At 38.2% G+C, this 16,955-nt stretch overlaps 2 protein-coding genes across 3 annotated transcripts; both read left to right on the forward strand.

Annotated features, from left to right (window-relative positions):
* The first annotated feature begins 514 nt into the window (after nt 1-514).
* Nucleotides 515-4,599, forward strand: LOC105038279 (uncharacterized). 2 transcript variants are annotated; one of them, XM_073258420.1, is made up of 10 exons: nt 515-717; nt 853-1,024; nt 1,169-1,296; nt 1,856-1,937; nt 2,037-2,093; nt 2,922-2,986; nt 3,099-3,194; nt 3,346-3,432; nt 3,535-3,615; nt 3,713-4,599. In XM_073258420.1, exons 1-10 carry the CDS (start codon nt 619-621, stop codon nt 4,376-4,378), a joined length of 1,533 nt encoding a protein of 510 aa, XP_073114521.1. In that variant the 5' UTR covers nt 515-618; the 3' UTR covers nt 4,379-4,599. The 2 variants fall into 2 exon arrangements, with proteins under 2 accessions (XP_073114521.1, XP_010912334.1); XM_010914032.3 differs by having other exon boundaries at nt 853-924; nt 1,204-1,296.
* Nucleotides 4,600-10,545: 5,946 nt separating this feature from the next.
* LOC105038280 (cationic amino acid transporter 6, chloroplastic) lies at nt 10,546-16,342 on the forward strand. The gene is made up of 5 exons (XM_010914034.4): nt 10,546-11,684; nt 12,256-12,478; nt 13,135-13,486; nt 13,644-13,875; nt 15,516-16,342. Exons 1-5 carry the CDS (start codon nt 11,273-11,275, stop codon nt 16,079-16,081), a joined length of 1,785 nt encoding a protein of 594 aa, XP_010912336.1. The 5' UTR covers nt 10,546-11,272; the 3' UTR covers nt 16,082-16,342.
* The last annotated feature ends 613 nt before the right edge of the window (nt 16,343-16,955 follow it).

A 16,955-nucleotide genomic window follows, 5' to 3' on the forward strand; every position in this document is an offset into this window, starting at 1 on the left:
ATTTTCTCTTTTAGTGTAACAATCTCGCAATACTTTATAGGATAATCTAAACTAAAAGAATTAATATAGTATAAAAATCTCAAATAAAAAGTTACAAGAATAATGTGCAACTTTTCCATTAATACTCTTGTCAACACTTTATACCATATAAAATCACTATCATTGAAGTGATGGATGGAACAGCTATATACTATATTATATGTATAATTTTTTAATAAGATTTCACTATTATTATGGAACAAGTCATGTTAATTAGATAGATAAATGATAATAATAAGTTCAGAGATTTTTTTTTCTTAGGGCATCAATGGAACATCCTTATGGTGAATTAAAAGTATCACATAATACTTCATATTCTATGGGTAATGTTAAGCCATAATGATGTATTTTTGCGCTCAACCCCAATGAGAATTTAATATTACTAAAATCTTGCGATTTCAAGGCAGCGGGGCTGACACAAATTTGTGGAGGGACCCATGGTTTTAGAAGGATCTCGTCTCCAGCCAAACCGTTTAGGTTAGGGTTGAGGCTAGGGTTCCGTTATCTTATTCTGCTCCACTCCACCGCAGTGGCCCCTTCTCTGGTATCCGCCCCTTCTCTGGTATCTCGGATGCCGCCATGTCTCGCCTCACCTTGGAGCAAATCTCTCGCGAGAACAAGAACAGCGAAGTGGTCTCGACCACTTCGCTTCAGCTCTCCCATCGAGCACTCTCCAATGTGAGCCATCGAAGCCCCCACCATTTCTCTTTTTTTAAAAAAAAAAAAAATAACTTTGTCACTGGAAGACCTTCTTGAAGTGATGTTAAGAAACTCGGAAATTGGGATATTTTGAAAGTATTTTTGCCTCTGTAGGTCTCGTGTTTGAGTAAATTCCAGAACTTGGAGAGGCTCGACCTCAACTGCAATTGTCTTTCAACTCTCGAGGTAGTTTCGTTGGTTTTTTCTGCTGATAGTTATCTGGCTTTGATTCCAAATGAGTGGGACAATTTACTTCAGTTTCATCATCATCCATTGTTGATAAAGTGTAATTCTAGTTCATGATTTACTGCTACAATAGTAGTTAGCATGTGTTTGTTTTACTTTTTAGTTGGAATTTATTTTACATGCCAATCTGTTATTTTTCTTTTTCTTTTTTTTTTTAATATGTTAGAGATAATGGGTTAATTAGGTGGGAGGGTTTCAAACTCTCGATGCTCGATGCAGGATCTGTCTTCATGCATCAATTTAAAGTGGCTTTCTGTCGTGGAAAACAAGCTTGAAAGCTTAAAAGGGGTTGAAGGTCTCACTAAGCTGACAGTGAGTTTCAATAACCACTCTGTTATGCAATAAATATCCATTCTCTTCTATTATGATATTCTTGTTGGTAATATTTCTTTTGGGTTTATATCATGAGGCACGAGCTCTGCATTGCAACATGCTTTACCTTGTGGTTAGTTTGAAGTGTATAATTGGCATTTGATTCAACTGTTGTATGGTTAGGGGTTATTTGGATCATGTTTAAGGTGGCTATATTCAGTTGTCCTGCTGGTAATCTGACAGTACAACTTTGAAGGGTATCAAGGATTCAGCTTAGTCAGTTGCAGTGCTTATACTCTTTGAGATGAGCATCAAGCTTGTTCAAATTGGAAACAGACCCTCATAGGATCACATGGTTCTAAAGCAAAAGAGGCCAAACATTAAATGGTGGAGGAGCTTTATCACTGCTATCACTTTCTGCCATTATTGTGCTCTCAGTTTTTGTTTGATGATGGCAATGCTAGTTTTGTTATACAAGCAAAGCAACCATATATCATGGGTCCTTATTGGGATTTTAGTCCGCATAAAATTTATTTGTTCTTTTATTCTTGTGATGCAGGTGTTAAATGCTGGAAAGAATAAGCTCCGAACAATGAATGAAATTAGATCTGTCACAAGCTTACGAGCTTTAATTCTGAATGGTATTTTTTTTATCAGAATTTGTAAAACATTGGCAGATACCTGGATCAATCTGGCGTTTAGCTCTGTGTAATATATTTCCTCCGTCTTCTATGCTGCAGATAACAACATATCTTCGATCTGCAAGCTTGATCAGCTTCAGTACTTGAACACACTTGGTAAGTTGGTATTGCACACAAACTCAAGTGTTCTATAGAAGAAATATTATTTATGTTTTGCTTGATATTTCTCATAAAATTTTTCACATTTTGCACCTAAATAAGCTCTTCTATCTGGAATTCTGGTAATCTTTTGGGGACTTAGATGATCTTTTTTCTTGTATCTTTCATATGTTCCATTGACAAATCGGGGTTGAAAAATCTTTCATCTGGAGAAAGGAAAGGAAAGATTATACTATGTGTCAACTTCCTAAGTCATATGTCGTTTTGTTAGTCTGCTGTATGCTATCTACTTTTGTTTCTTTAGCTCTAGAGTAGTAAATGTTGCCTATCTTCTATGGTTTTCATATCATTCCTTTCCTGTTGAGGATTAGGATGATCACAATGGTGATGAAAGTTCTTTGTTCCATTTGCCATTAATTTAAAGAGCAACTTTATGGGCCAATTCTTCACTTCTGTAGAGAATAGGAGCACAAGCTAATACATTGTTAAATTTAAATAATTTTAAAAACAACAGCAACAGAATATATTTGGAAACATGTGGAAACTGGCATAAAATCTGTTTGTCTGATCGTGATCTTTTGATTTTTCTTAGATTGATTTGGATGTAATTGCATTATGAATCATTTGTTATTCTCATTATGCTTTTTATATCCTCTCTTTTGTCTTTTGGCTATTCTAGTGCTTTTATATCCTCTCTTTATCTTTTGGCTATTCTAGTGCATGCACTTAATGCACAACTCAGTATAATGAGCATTGAGAAGAAATATTTCTCAAGAAAAAAATGATGATATTAACCTTGAACCCTCCTGAGTCTTTTGTCTTCAGTTCTTTCACGAAATCCAATTCATAATATTGGTGACTCGTTGCTGAAACTGAAATCTATCACAAAAGTAAGCATTTAAATATTGATTTTGTTTTATTTATTTCTTTTGTTTTGGCAACTATGGTGCCTTATTTATATAAAAAAATGGTTGAGCTTTTCTGACTTGTTCCTTATTTCAGCTGTCCCTCTCCCATTGTCAAATCGAAAATATTGGATCTTCTCTGATGTCGTGTGTGGATTTGAAGGAAATCAGATTTGCTCACAACAAGATCATGGTATGTTTTAAATTGATACCTAATTTTCTTCTTTAGTTTCCTTTCACGTATCTATTCCATAATATGCATGTTATTGTTGTTACAGTCGTTGTTTTTAACAAGTCCTAGCTAGTCTCTGCTCCCTGTAATTGTGTCTTGTTTAATTTCCCAGACTCTCCCAGCTGAACTGGCACAGAACATCAAAGTCCAAAATTTTGATCTGGGGAACAATCTGATTGAGAATTGGTCAGACTTAAAGGTCAGTGATTTGATGATTGTCAACTTTGTATGTCATGATGCTCAACTTTGTTACTTCAATTTGAAAGGTTGCTAATGGTTCAACACTTCAACTAAATGATAGGTTCTTTCTGCATTACACAACTTAAAAAACCTCAACTTACAAGGAAATCCTATTGTTGAGAAAGATAAGTTAGCTAAGAAGGTAATTTTTTTATCCGATCTTTTTACCTTCTTGGCATGTCTGTGACTTACCTATCAAGAAGATAAGGGCTCTCACCTTTCCTAAACTCTTATGTCAGGTCAAAAAGTTGTTACCAAATTTGAGGATATTCAATGCTAAGCCCATAGAAAAGAGTGGCAGGAGTGAGAAGATCTCTGGAGAAGATGGCTTGGCTTGCAGTAAGGATAATCTTCCTCTCCATAATGCCCCTGAAATTGAAGCAAAGGATGAAGTAAAGAGGAAAAGGCCCAAATTAGATGTTAAGGTCTCTGCAGAGGACATTCCAAAAAGCTCTAGTCAGGAAGATAGTGTCTTTCAAGTTTCCACTATGGTTGAAACTAAAAAGGAAATAAAGGGGAAAAAATCGAAACCAAGTGTGAAAACCAAGAAAAATAATGCAGTTCAATCAGAGAATGGCAATTCTCCTGGTGATGCTACTGATTTAAAAAATGCAAAGGAATCAAAGAGAGAGCCTGTGAACAAAGAACAGAGCAAATTTGAGGGAATTGATGATGCAGAAACACCATTATTGAACCTTGTTCTATCAGATAAGACTAGTCAAGAGTTGGACAATAAGAAGGACAATGAAGTAGTTTCAGATACCAAGTTGCTTGGAGGATTGGTTGTCAACCATGCTAAGAAGAAGAAAAAGGTTAAGGGTGTACATAGGGGCCATTCAGCACTTCAGTTCCTGGCCCCGATCTCAGAAATTGGAATGGGTGGGCCATCAGCATGGGATGATTAGTCCGTAATCAAACTCTCAAGCATTTGCCAAAACTGGTTAATCTCTTTCAAGTATGATACTTGAACTTAGGTATTTACTCATAATAGTTTCATGTAGTGTATGAATATCAATCTGTCAACAGTTTTTTTTTTTATCAAATTTTGTTTGTAGAGACAGAGACCTGCTCAACAAGGTCTATCAAACCCCTCTTTCCAACCGAAAACAGATGCATTATCTTTGCACTCTGTTTCCTCCATCCTAGGATGCTACTAGCTCAGGATACACAACATTCTGCATAGGACTGGGTTGATTACCTGGGCCAAACAGTAAAACTTTTGACCAAAGACAAGCCCATTTGCATCCTTAGACGATCGATCCTGTTCACTTTTTTTCAATATACTTAAGATAGCTAGATTGGTCTGCTGGACTTTGGATTGATAATTAAATTATAGATGTATAGATTACATCTATAATTTAGATGTAATCTAAATTATAGATGAGCATTGAGGAGTTTATTCCACATATCAGGCACGCCCGGCAGGCCCTAGTGGCTACGATCTTGAGGAGCATCTGTGGTCGTGCCGGGCTCCCGATGGCTGAAATGGTGGCTGTCTTTCATGAATCCCATCGAACATATGATGTTGAGAAGCTGCACCTACCTCCCACCACCTTTCATCTCATCGATCATATCTGAGATGGCAGGGGCTCCAATACATTAGCCTTGGTTTCTAGTGCTGTATCGACATGACATGAGCCTCCAGTATCCCATATGCTGTTGTTTCGATCCATCTCATTCATATTGTCGTGTTTGAAATAGATACTTGTTGGAACACTAAATATTATTTAGTTTGTTTGGATGATTGGATTAAAAATTATATTAGAATTATGGATTAGATCAGTGCAATTAATAAAATTATAAATTTATAAATTAGGATAAGTCTATATTCAAAATTATGGGAGCAACTAATTTTTTAAGAATCGTACACAAGCGTTTATGGTTTGTCCATCTCCTTTTTAGCTCATCTTGCGGTGACCCACTTTTGATGGTTTTTCTGGGAGTGAAGAAGGGAGAAGGGTAGAAGGAGAAATATATAGGAGTTACAATTAAAGGGGAAAACAGAAGGTATGGGAGACCAACGACCAATGATGCATGCCAACTTGGAGAGGTGGATGGGACCGACCAGATCTCCTAGCTGTCAATGTTCTCACCAATTCGTCCATAAAAATCATCATCAGACTTACAATAATGCTACCTTTTTTTTAATGTGATCTCATCTCCAAAGGTGGAACCAGGGGGCAACCTCCGGTTTTCGGCTCATACTAGATAAGGCTGTCCAAGGCCCAAGCCATGGGCTTCATTTTATATTGTTTTGATGTGGAACTTTGTATATGTCTACTCAGACTCAGCTGGGAAAATAGGACATCCATCTTGCTCTGCAATGAAAAAAACTAAACTATAATTTGATGAAGTACAATGATTTAATATGCCTTAGAATGTTCAAGAGAAATAAATCAGTATGGTTCTTTGGAGGCTCCAAAGCACTTGTAGAGTGCGACTTGGGGACCCTCGTAGTATTGCGACTTGGGGACCCTCGTAGTATTTTTTTAATATCAAAATATTCTCTAGTACTAAAAGAGTGCAAGTATTAGATTACATAAAAAGTTACAATAGTTGGATCAGGCGTAAAAATGCACTTTTTTTTGGAGTACACTTTTTTTTATTGGCTGATTCAAGGTATGTCGAACGATTTTAACTAATAATTTTTTGTTTTTTTAGCCGACCAAGTCAATGCACTTTAAACAACCCTCCCTCAGTGCAACTTCCTTCAACTCACCAAATCGAACAAGCCAATAAACTTTGCAAACATAAAAAAAGGATGCCAACATCATCCATAGGAACATACAAAAGCTGACGATCTTTCCAGGAAATGCAGCCCCTAAGCTATTCATATTTGTTTGCTTGGATAATCCAAACTTTTGGAAGCATGTATGAAGGGAAGATTTAAAGTGTAGACCACTAGCAGCAGATAAATATTAGAACTTGACGCTTGAGACATTAGACTGCCTCGGTGTGATTCCTTTGTGCACTCAAATGAGTTGGCAGCGTTTGGTATATATGAAGTATCGATGCCAAGAAATCCCTCAAAAAGAGTATGATAGGTGATGGAATAAGATTGACCGGATTGCGTGGGAATCTGTTTGTCTGGACTAAAAAAAACACCAGCTTTAGCCTCGTTTAGGTTTTATACCCTGCTCACTCTTCTTACATGGAGTGAAGTTTCCTTGGCATGACCAAATATCTAAGGACAAGACAACTGGATTCTATGACCATGAACATATTGATGACCTCATGCAAAAAAAAAGAAGTGGGGAGGGGGGGTGTGGGGGAAATAAAAAGATGTTGAAGATTCTATGGAGTTTTATTAAGATCTACCGCAGAGCAATTCTAGAACCTTGAGCCAGCCATTGATCTGCTTGGAATAGTGTGACAAATTAATCAACACAATAGCACCTTCATGGTGATCTATTAGTGGATCCCTAGTATGGAAACATCTACAAGTGTAGCTGATTCTTGATATTTTTTTTGTAATTATTCTAGTCTAGTGTAAGAACTAAGAAGGAATTTGCTTTATAAATCTTGACTTAAACATGTTCTTTGTCCAGCACTTTGTGCCATTACTCTTTTTGGTATGAAATCCAGTCTCAAATCGCAGAGTCACTATAACCATACTCTTCTATTGAACATAAAAAAGGGATGGATCCCACCCAAATAAGAAGCATAATCCTAGTTATCTAATGGTCATTTTACCTTCTTTGAGGATTAAAATTGCAACAATTCACTAACCATTTTCCCCGTGTTCATGATCATGGCTATCTTTTCACTAAACGAGATCTAATCACATGACTTGGAAAAAAATTCTTTCCTTTCCTCCACATAAAACTTCCCATCTTTGACCATCCTTTCCACTCATATCACAATAGCACAACAAATTAAATGCAAAGTTTATGATGCCTCCTCATGCATTAATAGCACAACCTTTTCCCTTGTAAGATCATTTGCATGTGCATATTGTGTACTCAGTTGTGCAATATTCTCTATCCCTAGCCTTCTTTTTTTTTTTGGTAAAACCTTAGTCTTCTTTGGTGTAACAAGGATCAATTCCAAATAAAAGCTTATATGAAAGAGTTTGCTTCATTGTACAAAGTGTCCCAAAAATGCGTATCTTCATGACCATGCAAGCATCATTTCCATGGAATCTAAACAACTCGGTCCCCTACCAAAGAAATGTGAATATTGTTTCATAAGGGCAATACACATGGCATATCAAGCACATGCATAAAAATTCCTAGATGCACATCCTCATCAAAAAGCATCATACTAGCAAGCTGGAGTGGGGATGACGGTATGGCACGAGGAATCATGCATGACACATCCAAAATTTCCCAAGGATGGATCATTGAGTATGAGATAAAAGCAGGAGGGCTACATTTGTAATGTTTGGAGGAATGAAATGTAGGCTGGGAAGCAAACTGCTAAGATGGCCTGGCTAAATTGCTGCCCACAGTATTGAAGGGAAGGAGCCCATCAGAGACATGAACTTGCCGTCCCTCCATCTCTTTTGTGGCCCCACTGCAAATCCTACTATGACAATGTCCGCTCCAAGAAAGGTCCAAGGAGTATGGTTTAGAATTGAAGACTTCTCGCATGCAATGGATAAGGTATGGCTATTGGATGGCTCTGGCCCACCTCCAATAACGGTTGGTAGGCTCCTGGATGTGGCAGAAACATCCTTCAAAACTTTTTTAGTAGGCTAAGGGCATGTTTGATTTACTATTGAAATTGAAATTGAAATATAATAGAATGGAAATCAAAATGATCCTATCTCCTGACATGTTTGGTTCATGATCGGAATCGAATGAGATTTAAATGCTAAGAAAGACTATGGATTAAATTTTGAGGGATTGGATCATGTTGAAACATTGAGAGTAAGAAAAAAATGTTCATTTAGATTTTCTAAGAAAACTAACCAAAATTTATTTTACCCTTACATTATTCTATTAGGATCAAGGGGAGGTAAAGTGGACAAGAGAAATATTGTACAACTATCGCAACAAGAAATCACGGCCAATAAAAAGTCAAACATTAGGAGATATATCTTACTGATACTCAATAAAGTAGACAGAGAAAAATAAAATTGATAGGATACAAATTGTGAACGGAATATAGAAATGTTTTAAATATCCTTCAATTATAGTTGTGAGGGAATAGCATCGATTTTTATTTTTTGTTAAAATTGAAATGAAAATAAAATTTCTTTCAATCAAACAGTATTTATGGGAGTCGGAAGGAATACAGGCAGTGTTCTGGGCATTTTAGATAAGGTTTAGGGGCAATTGGGGAATAAGAAAAAGAGGGAATTTTAACACCGTCAAGCGCTTCCGTTACTGTGGCAGCGGGAATTTTCTATCAATTATTTTGCCTCCAGATTCGAAGCCATGCCGCCCACCTGTGGGCTGTGGGCGCGTTCTTCCGAAGGCCACGCGGCACGCCCTCTCGGGCTTTCTGCTGTTCCTCTCGCCCTCCGTACGTATCCACGCCTCTTCCACAGGAATTGCGACACGCGTATCGTGGAGTCCTCACGCGCTCCGTGGCGCCACGTCGAGCGACGGTACCGGCGGACAGAGGCGACGGCTGGGAGATCTAGTGACGTGCACGTGACTTGGAGGGGACTAGCACGCGGATGGTGCCTTGCCGTTCATTTAAAGGTCAGGGTAAGTTAAAGTCACTTTCTCCTTTTTTTTTTTTTTTTTTTTTTTTTGGGTAACTTTCTTGTTGACGGCACCTGAGCCCTAAAAAGAGGATGTACTCGACTGATCTTTTTTGGGTAAGATGATGTACTTAACTGATTTAAAAGTGTGACGATCGCTAGTCTTGGCCAACTGCAAGTCTGCAGTACATATGGTTTTACTCTACTTGGAGAAAAGTTTCAAAAAAAAAAAAAAAAAAAGCCTTTTCTCGGAGGAAAGTGATGGACATAGCTGATGGTTTTGATTATGCAGTAAATTTGGTTAGTAGACTTTAGAGTAAATTCTTTTAGTGGTGATATTGCCATGAATGGATTTATTATTTTTAAAGCAACAAAGTATAATTTCATTATTATGCTCTTTCATGTGATGCAACACATTTAAAGAAAGGGAATCATAGTCAATTTATAGAATAATTTACGGCTTATATATTTATGAAGAAAGCCAAGCACATGCGGTATGGTGGTATCATAGCACCTAATACTATCATGCATTTGATTCTCGAATGAGCAAATAATTTTTTCATAAAATTTTTGAGAGTATGTTTTCACTCAATAGTAAAATTACTTCATTATGATTGATGAGCTATATATATATATATATATATATATATATATTGGGGTGATGGTAAAATTACTCTATTGTGATGTAAAGTGCTTATTCCATCTTATGGTTGCCAAGAAAAAGAGATACAAAGAACATTTGATGTTCGCTAAATATGGAAAGGGCTCATTTTATTTTACATATAAGTAGATTTTAGGTAATATTTTTTTAATATTATCGTGTTAAGATTGGACTCATAATTGATCGATTTTTCACACACGCATACATGTATATATGTCCATACAACTAGGCACAACAATATAATTACTCTGCTATGATATGAAGTATTTATTTCCTCTCATGTTTGTTAAGGAAAAGAGCCAAAAGAAGCCTATTAAGCAGGAGTTTATTGAAGTTTTTTTGATATTGACTGAATATAGCCAAATATGAGATATTTATTTTACACATAAGTAGATTTGCAATTATATTTTCCAATATCATCATGTTGAGACCTGACTAATAATAACATAGATACATGTATGTATATACATATGTATTTATATATGGAGGTGGTGAACCGTATCAACTCAAATATGAGATAAGAAAAAGTTGTTCCAAACCCATTGGCTGTACCAATTTTGATTCAAACAGCAACTCTATCCACTGAATTAAGTCTCATATATTTGTACTATATTATCACAAACAACTAAAAATGCATTATTTCTTTTCCTTGAGTTTTTTTTTTTGGATTGAAACCAGATTATTAAATGTACAATTAAATTTCATTTGTATCAAGAATCATTAATGGACAATTCTTGTAATTTATTCATAACAAAATGTATAGTCACAACCAGCACATAGCCATTCTCAGCTACAATAATTAAGAAGAAAAACACTTGAAAGAAAGCCAATAACAGTGGAATCAACCAAAGCCAAGTACAATTATCACCTTTCCGTACATAAACCCAGTTCACTATCTAACAACCACTGTACCGTTGTTATAATTTAGAAGACATTTTTAACCTTAAACTACATCCATGTGCAGTTTTTGTCCATTATATTTCTCCACTTCGAATTCTCCTCATCTCCTCCCAAACAACACCAAATTCCTCAGCCACACAATCAACGATGTCCAATCCCATGTACAAGTTTAGTGGTTGCATTGTGGGTGCCAAAAAAGTGTCATTTGATGTCAGCTTTTGTTGTTTTTGCAATTCAGTCCTCTACTTATCAAATAATTAATCTCCACCATCTGTTATCCATCAAATACTTGACCACTAGCTTCTATGGTCATCCCTCCACTTACTAAATAATTAACCTCTATCTGCCCTTCTCCCTGTCAAGCTTTTAGTCCTCCACTTACCAAATAATTAATCTCTATCTTCTCTTACTCCCTCCCAGCTTTTACCGGCCCGTTTCACTGCCCCCTTCTTCCTTCCTTCCTTCCTCTCATCTTCTCTCGCTGTTATCTCCACCCCACTCTCCTCACCCTTTATAACACCCACGCCCCCTCGCTCTCTCTCGCACCACAGACAATACCCGCTTCTCTTCGAGAGAGAGAGAGAGATGGAGAAATTAGCGGGCTCCACCTCCGGTGCCGCCCCAACAGCGTCGTCGTTTGCGAGTCCGAGGGCGTACGGGCGGGCGCTGGCGGAGACACCCAGGCGGCTGAGGCGGCGTGCGGGGTCGGTGACGACGACGTACGAGGAGATGAGTCGGGTGCGGGCGCGGTCAGGGCCGGGCATGGCGCGGGAGCTGCGGTGGCCGGACCTCGTGGGGCTTGGACTCGGGGGAATGGTCGGCGCCGGGGTTTTCGTGGCCACCGGCCGGGCCACTCGCCTCAAAGCCGGCCCCGCCGTCGTGGTGTCCTATGCCATTGCTGGGCTCTGTGCCCTCCTGTCAGCGTTCTGCTACACCGAGTTCGCCGTCGACATGCCTATCGCCGGCGGCGCCTTCAGCTACCTCAGGGTCACCTTCGGTCCGTACTCTCTCTCTCTCTATCTATAAAAAGATCTCTTTTCCAGTTGAATAATGGTTTTTGTTTTCGAAAAGGGATTTTAAGTTCACTCTAAACGGAAAAAATGGATTTTAAACTGGTTTTTCGGTATTTTATCTTCCTTTTTCTCCGCAAAAACAACAGCAGTCATTGCTGAAATATGGGATCAACCTGGTTCTTTAACGTTTCAACAAGCTATCTTTGTTGTCTACATAAGTGATCCCGTAACTAGTTGTGCTCTGCTTTCTTTTCTATATCATTCGCCTCTTTGTCAGTATAATTTGCTATATATTGGATGTTTTTAAAAGCTTTCGTTGCAAAATATCTGAGTTGTTCATAATAATCTGAACCATTGGACCTGTTTCTAAAATTGGTATTTAATATATCTGGTTTTGCTCTTTTTACTAGAATTTTTTCAATTATATATGTTTTCGGCGTCTCAGTTTTTCCCTCTCGTTTCTCTTTTTGAAATGATGGAATGGGGTCCTCCAGCTAGAATGGATTAGTTGCAATCTTCTGATTTGTTTATTTTTCTTTGTTTTTTTGTTTTCAGGGGAATTTGCGGCCTTTTTGACAGGAGCAAATCTAATAATGGAATACGTGTTCTCGAACGCGGCAGTGGCGCGGAGCTTCACAACATATCTAGGGACGGCAATCGGTGTGGACGCGGCGGCGCGTTGGCGGATCACAGTCTCCGGCCTCCCCAAGGGCTTCAACCAGATCGATCTCCTTGCGGTGACCATAGTTCTGATCGTCTCTGTGTGCATTTGTTACAGGTAATCACGGTCGCTTTTTAACAAAAAGAGAGCAAAAGAGAAGAAAAATCCAATCTTTGACTTGTTACTTGTCTCAATCGTAACTTCGAAGTGGAACTCTCTTCTAGTGGTCACTTGTCAGAAAGATAGCTCGCTTTCTTGGGGCTTTCTTATATCACCTTTCCACGCTTCAATCATCACTTTCTTTGTTTCTTCTGCCTTCAAATCAATCCTTTAAACTCCTATCGAAAATTTCTTCACCTTTTCTCTGGGATCAAGTAACTAAATGAGGAACCCGAAAGATGGCTGCTTTTCGTCTTCACCTTCCCCTGATCTCCTTGGTTCAAAGATGGCTTCTTTTTCTGAGCTTCTCACCAAGTTTGGAATTTTTACTACACTGACAGAAATGATGATGTTTGCTATTTCAGTGATTGTTTTATTCCACTCCGGTTAAAACAGAGCAAGTAAAAATTAATTCCTTCCTACGTTTCCTTACCTTCCTTCGAATCTTTTCTGTTCCAAGATGACTTCTTTTTATATAAAAGTGCAATTTTCTTTCCTTTGGCTTTCGAATATCTGGAGTTCAGCATCAATCTTTCGTTTTTCTTGTTTTCTATGTCCAAAGAGTCCTCATAACTCCTCCTAATCCAGTGTTTTATTTGTTTCCCGTCTCACAGTACGAAGGAAAGCTCGGTTCTAAACTTGGTGCTGACATCGATCCACATAGCCTTCATCCTGTTTATAATTCTCATGGGATTCTGGCGTGGGGACTGGAAGAACTTCACGCACCCGGCGAACCCGGCCAAGAACGCCGGCGGGTTCTTCCCCTACGGCGCCTCGGGGGTCTTCAATGGAGCGGCCATGGTCTACCTCAGCTACATCGGCTACGACGCCGTGTCCACCATGGCAGAGGAGGTGAAGAACCCCACCCGCGACATCCCCATCGGCGTATCGGGCTCGGTCGTCCTCGTCACCGTTCTCTACTGCCTCATGGCTGCCTCCCTCGCCATGCTCCTCCCCTACGACGCCGTAAGGACCTTCCCACCCCCACTGGTCCATAATCGCCGCCGTCTAATTAATGCATCGTCTCATATACCAAATTGGATGTGGACCGTTGGCCGATGCTGTGGGCCCCCACGTATTATGGCGGGTGTACTTACTCTAATTCCGTGATGTGTGGTGGCAGATCGACACGGAATCGCCGTTCTCGGGGGCGTTCAGCGGATCGGACGGCTGGAGATGGGTGTCCAACGTGATCGGGGCGGGGGCGGGATTCGGGATCCTGACGTCGTTGCTGGTGTCGATGCTGGGGCAGGCGAGGTACCTGTGTGTGATCGGACGGTCGAACGTTGTGCCAGCGTGGCTCGCCCGGGTCCACCCTTCCACCGCCACGCCCGTCAACGCCTCCGCTTTCCTCGGTGCGAGCCTCCCTTCCCTTCCTAACCGACCACGCCTAGGTAGACCTGCACAAATCTTGAAGCACGTACACGATGGATAACGCACAATCGGAAAGTCGTGACAACAAGGGTTAATGTGGCGTGTTATCCACCGTGAGATTTGGATGGTCTATTTGAGCGTGGTCAGGTCAATAACTGCCTGTCTCTGGTCATCGTGAGTTCTTCAACTCATTGGGCCCACCAATATTTTGTTTTTTTATTTTTTTTTTCTTTTTGGGCTCGTTTGATTCAAGAAAATTTTTTAAAAAAATACGTTATTTGAAAAAATAAATTTGATATCTTTAATTGATCATAAAAAAATAATATATTTCTGTACTTTATATTAGACAGTTTTACATATCTGTTTGCTTAAAAAAATTATATAAAATATCTATTATATTTTTAATAAAATATATATTATACTATTCTATTTATGGTTTAAATAATATTTTTTTAAAAAAAATAAATTTCTTTTTCAGGAGAAAATCAAAAATCCATACTTGATATGGATTTTTCTTTTCAATGAGATATGAGAAGTTTATTAAAATACCACTTTCTAATTTTTCTCTTTGAAAATTCTAATCAAATAAGAAGAATTTTTTTTATTTTTTTTCATTGGCCATAATTTTTTTCTCCTATTTTATCTACCAAATGAGTTTTTTTTTTTTTTCAAAGCTTTAAATTTTGATAAATATATATTTTTTTTTTGAAAAGATAAAAAAAATTTATAGAAAGCACCCCCAGAATCTAGTGCTAAAGTTGGGAAGATTGCAAATTTCAGTGAGCCAGAAAAGATAAGGTGAAAGTATTTTTTTTTTTTTTTCTTTCTTTTTGGATGAACTGGATAAGAGGCAAAGCTCCAAACCTATAAGAATCTTGCATTTACCATGGTTGGAGTTGTAGGGTTTGTGGAGGACTCCTTTTCTTTCATAATGTGTAGACTTAAGATTAGGATTTAGGATGTGGGCTGGGCAATGGCCCCTATCAAGATTGGTTGTCCTCTGTTCTTTTCAAAAGAAATATAATTCTAATTTTTTTTAATTTGATAAATACTGCTAGTAGCTACGTTCTTGAATAGATGATCGAATTGAAATTTATGATCATAAAATTTTATGTTTCTTCTAATACGAAGAAGAAGTTAAAGGCAGCACATACTTTGTCTGGTTCTTAATTAACGAAAAAAAAAAAAGAATTTTAGATACAGAATTTGACGCACAAGCCAGAAATTTTTTATAAAATCGTCCTAATTGGAATCATTTATTATGGTTGGAATGCAGTAACAAATCAGTTTTGATACAGAACCTCTGGAAACATTTAAGAACGACACTGTTATCAACGGATTGAGCTGGAAACATTTGAGGAAGGGTCGAAAGCAACGGTGTACCAAAAAAATAAAAGTTGAAAGCTATGGGTAACGTCTAAATAATTACTAGTTATGAAAGTGCTGTCCACACGTTCTCCATGCTCTATCAGTTGTACACCTCAATAATCTCCTCGAGTTGACCTTTATATATTAATTTTTAAAAACTGAAGGGGCTATACGTGAAAATTTCACTAACGGTCGCATTTAACAAATTTTGGATTGTTCTGCTTCTAAATAGCAATCTTCTTGGCTCGTCCAGGGGTGTTCACAGCTGCGATAGCTCTAATCACGGAACTGGACGTCCTCCTCAACCTTGTCTCCATCGGCACCCTCTTCGTCTTCTACATGGTGGCCAATGCGGTGATCTACAGGCGTTACGTGGTGGTGGGATCCACCAACCCATGGCCCACCATCTCCTTTCTCCTCTGCTTCACCTCTGCATGTCTTGCCCTCACCCTTGCATGGCGATTCGCTCCTCCCGGGAGGACGAAGGCTCTTCTCCTTGTCGGGTTCGCCGTGGCGGCCATCGCCCTCGTCCAGGCCTTCCTAGTCCTCGTGCCGCAGGCTCGAGAGCCCGAGTTCTGGGGTGTGCCATTGATGCCTTGGATACCATCCATCTCCATATTCCTGAATTTGTTCTTGTTGGGTTCTCTTGATGGGCGATCGTATATACGGTTCGGCTTCTTCTCGGTTCTTGCTGTACTGGTTTATGTTCTATATAGCGTGCATGCGAGTTTTGATGCTGAAGAGAATGGTGATGTACTCAAAGTTGGAGATAGTTGGAGACATCCAGAGGAAAATAATGATAGAAGCTTCACGGTGTGAAGGGAACTGTAGAAGAATAGTGCTATGTTTTGTTTTCTTTTCTTACGTCATGGTTATCTTTCTTTATTTGATGGGGTTTATGCGGAGTTGAATTGTGGGCGAAAAGGGAATTCTGAGAGGCAAAAATGAAAGGAACAGCAGGTCTTCCTAAAGAAAAAAAAAAAGGCTGAATGTATGGTGCATTTCAGAAAATTCTTCAACTGTTTCAATCTGGGGCTCATCTTTGTTCCCCAAAAATCAAAGAGTGCCATAAAGATATATAGAAGAGACTGTCTTCTTTTGCAGGCAATAATAGGATGAATTATGTTACCTAATCTTCTCTATTTAGGGCAAATTATATCCATATCTATATTTATTTTATCTAAAGAATGCAAATATAGATACGGATGTTAGTTAGTGAGATACAAAAATTCATATCCGTACTTATTTTAAATGGATATGGATACAATTTAAAGACTTTAAAATATAGATATAAATATGGATGTAAATTGGATAATTAAATTTTATGATTATAAAATTAAAGATATTACTAAATGGATGACAAATCAAGTTAATAGCAGATTTATACGATTGTATACTTTGTATAAAATTATATAGGGTTATAAATAGAATTGGATACTCAGGTATAGATCGGATATTTGTCTATCCATATTTATATCTAATTTTTTTTGATAGATATAAATATGAATATGGATATTAGTCAGATTCTCAAATTTCTATCTATATTTGGATAGATTCAGATATGAAAATAGATTTAGACGGATATCATTTATGCTATTTCTATCTCTACCTTTATCTTCAGGTCTGCTCTCTAGACTTATCTTTGTCAATTGTATGGTTTATCCACTTTTGTTGTGCTAATGACTATGTGTTC

Source organism: Elaeis guineensis, chromosome 1 (genome assembly GCF_000442705.2).
Source record: "Elaeis guineensis isolate ETL-2024a chromosome 1, EG11, whole genome shotgun sequence".
Classification (NCBI taxonomy): Eukaryota; Viridiplantae; Streptophyta; class Magnoliopsida; order Arecales; family Arecaceae; genus Elaeis; species Elaeis guineensis.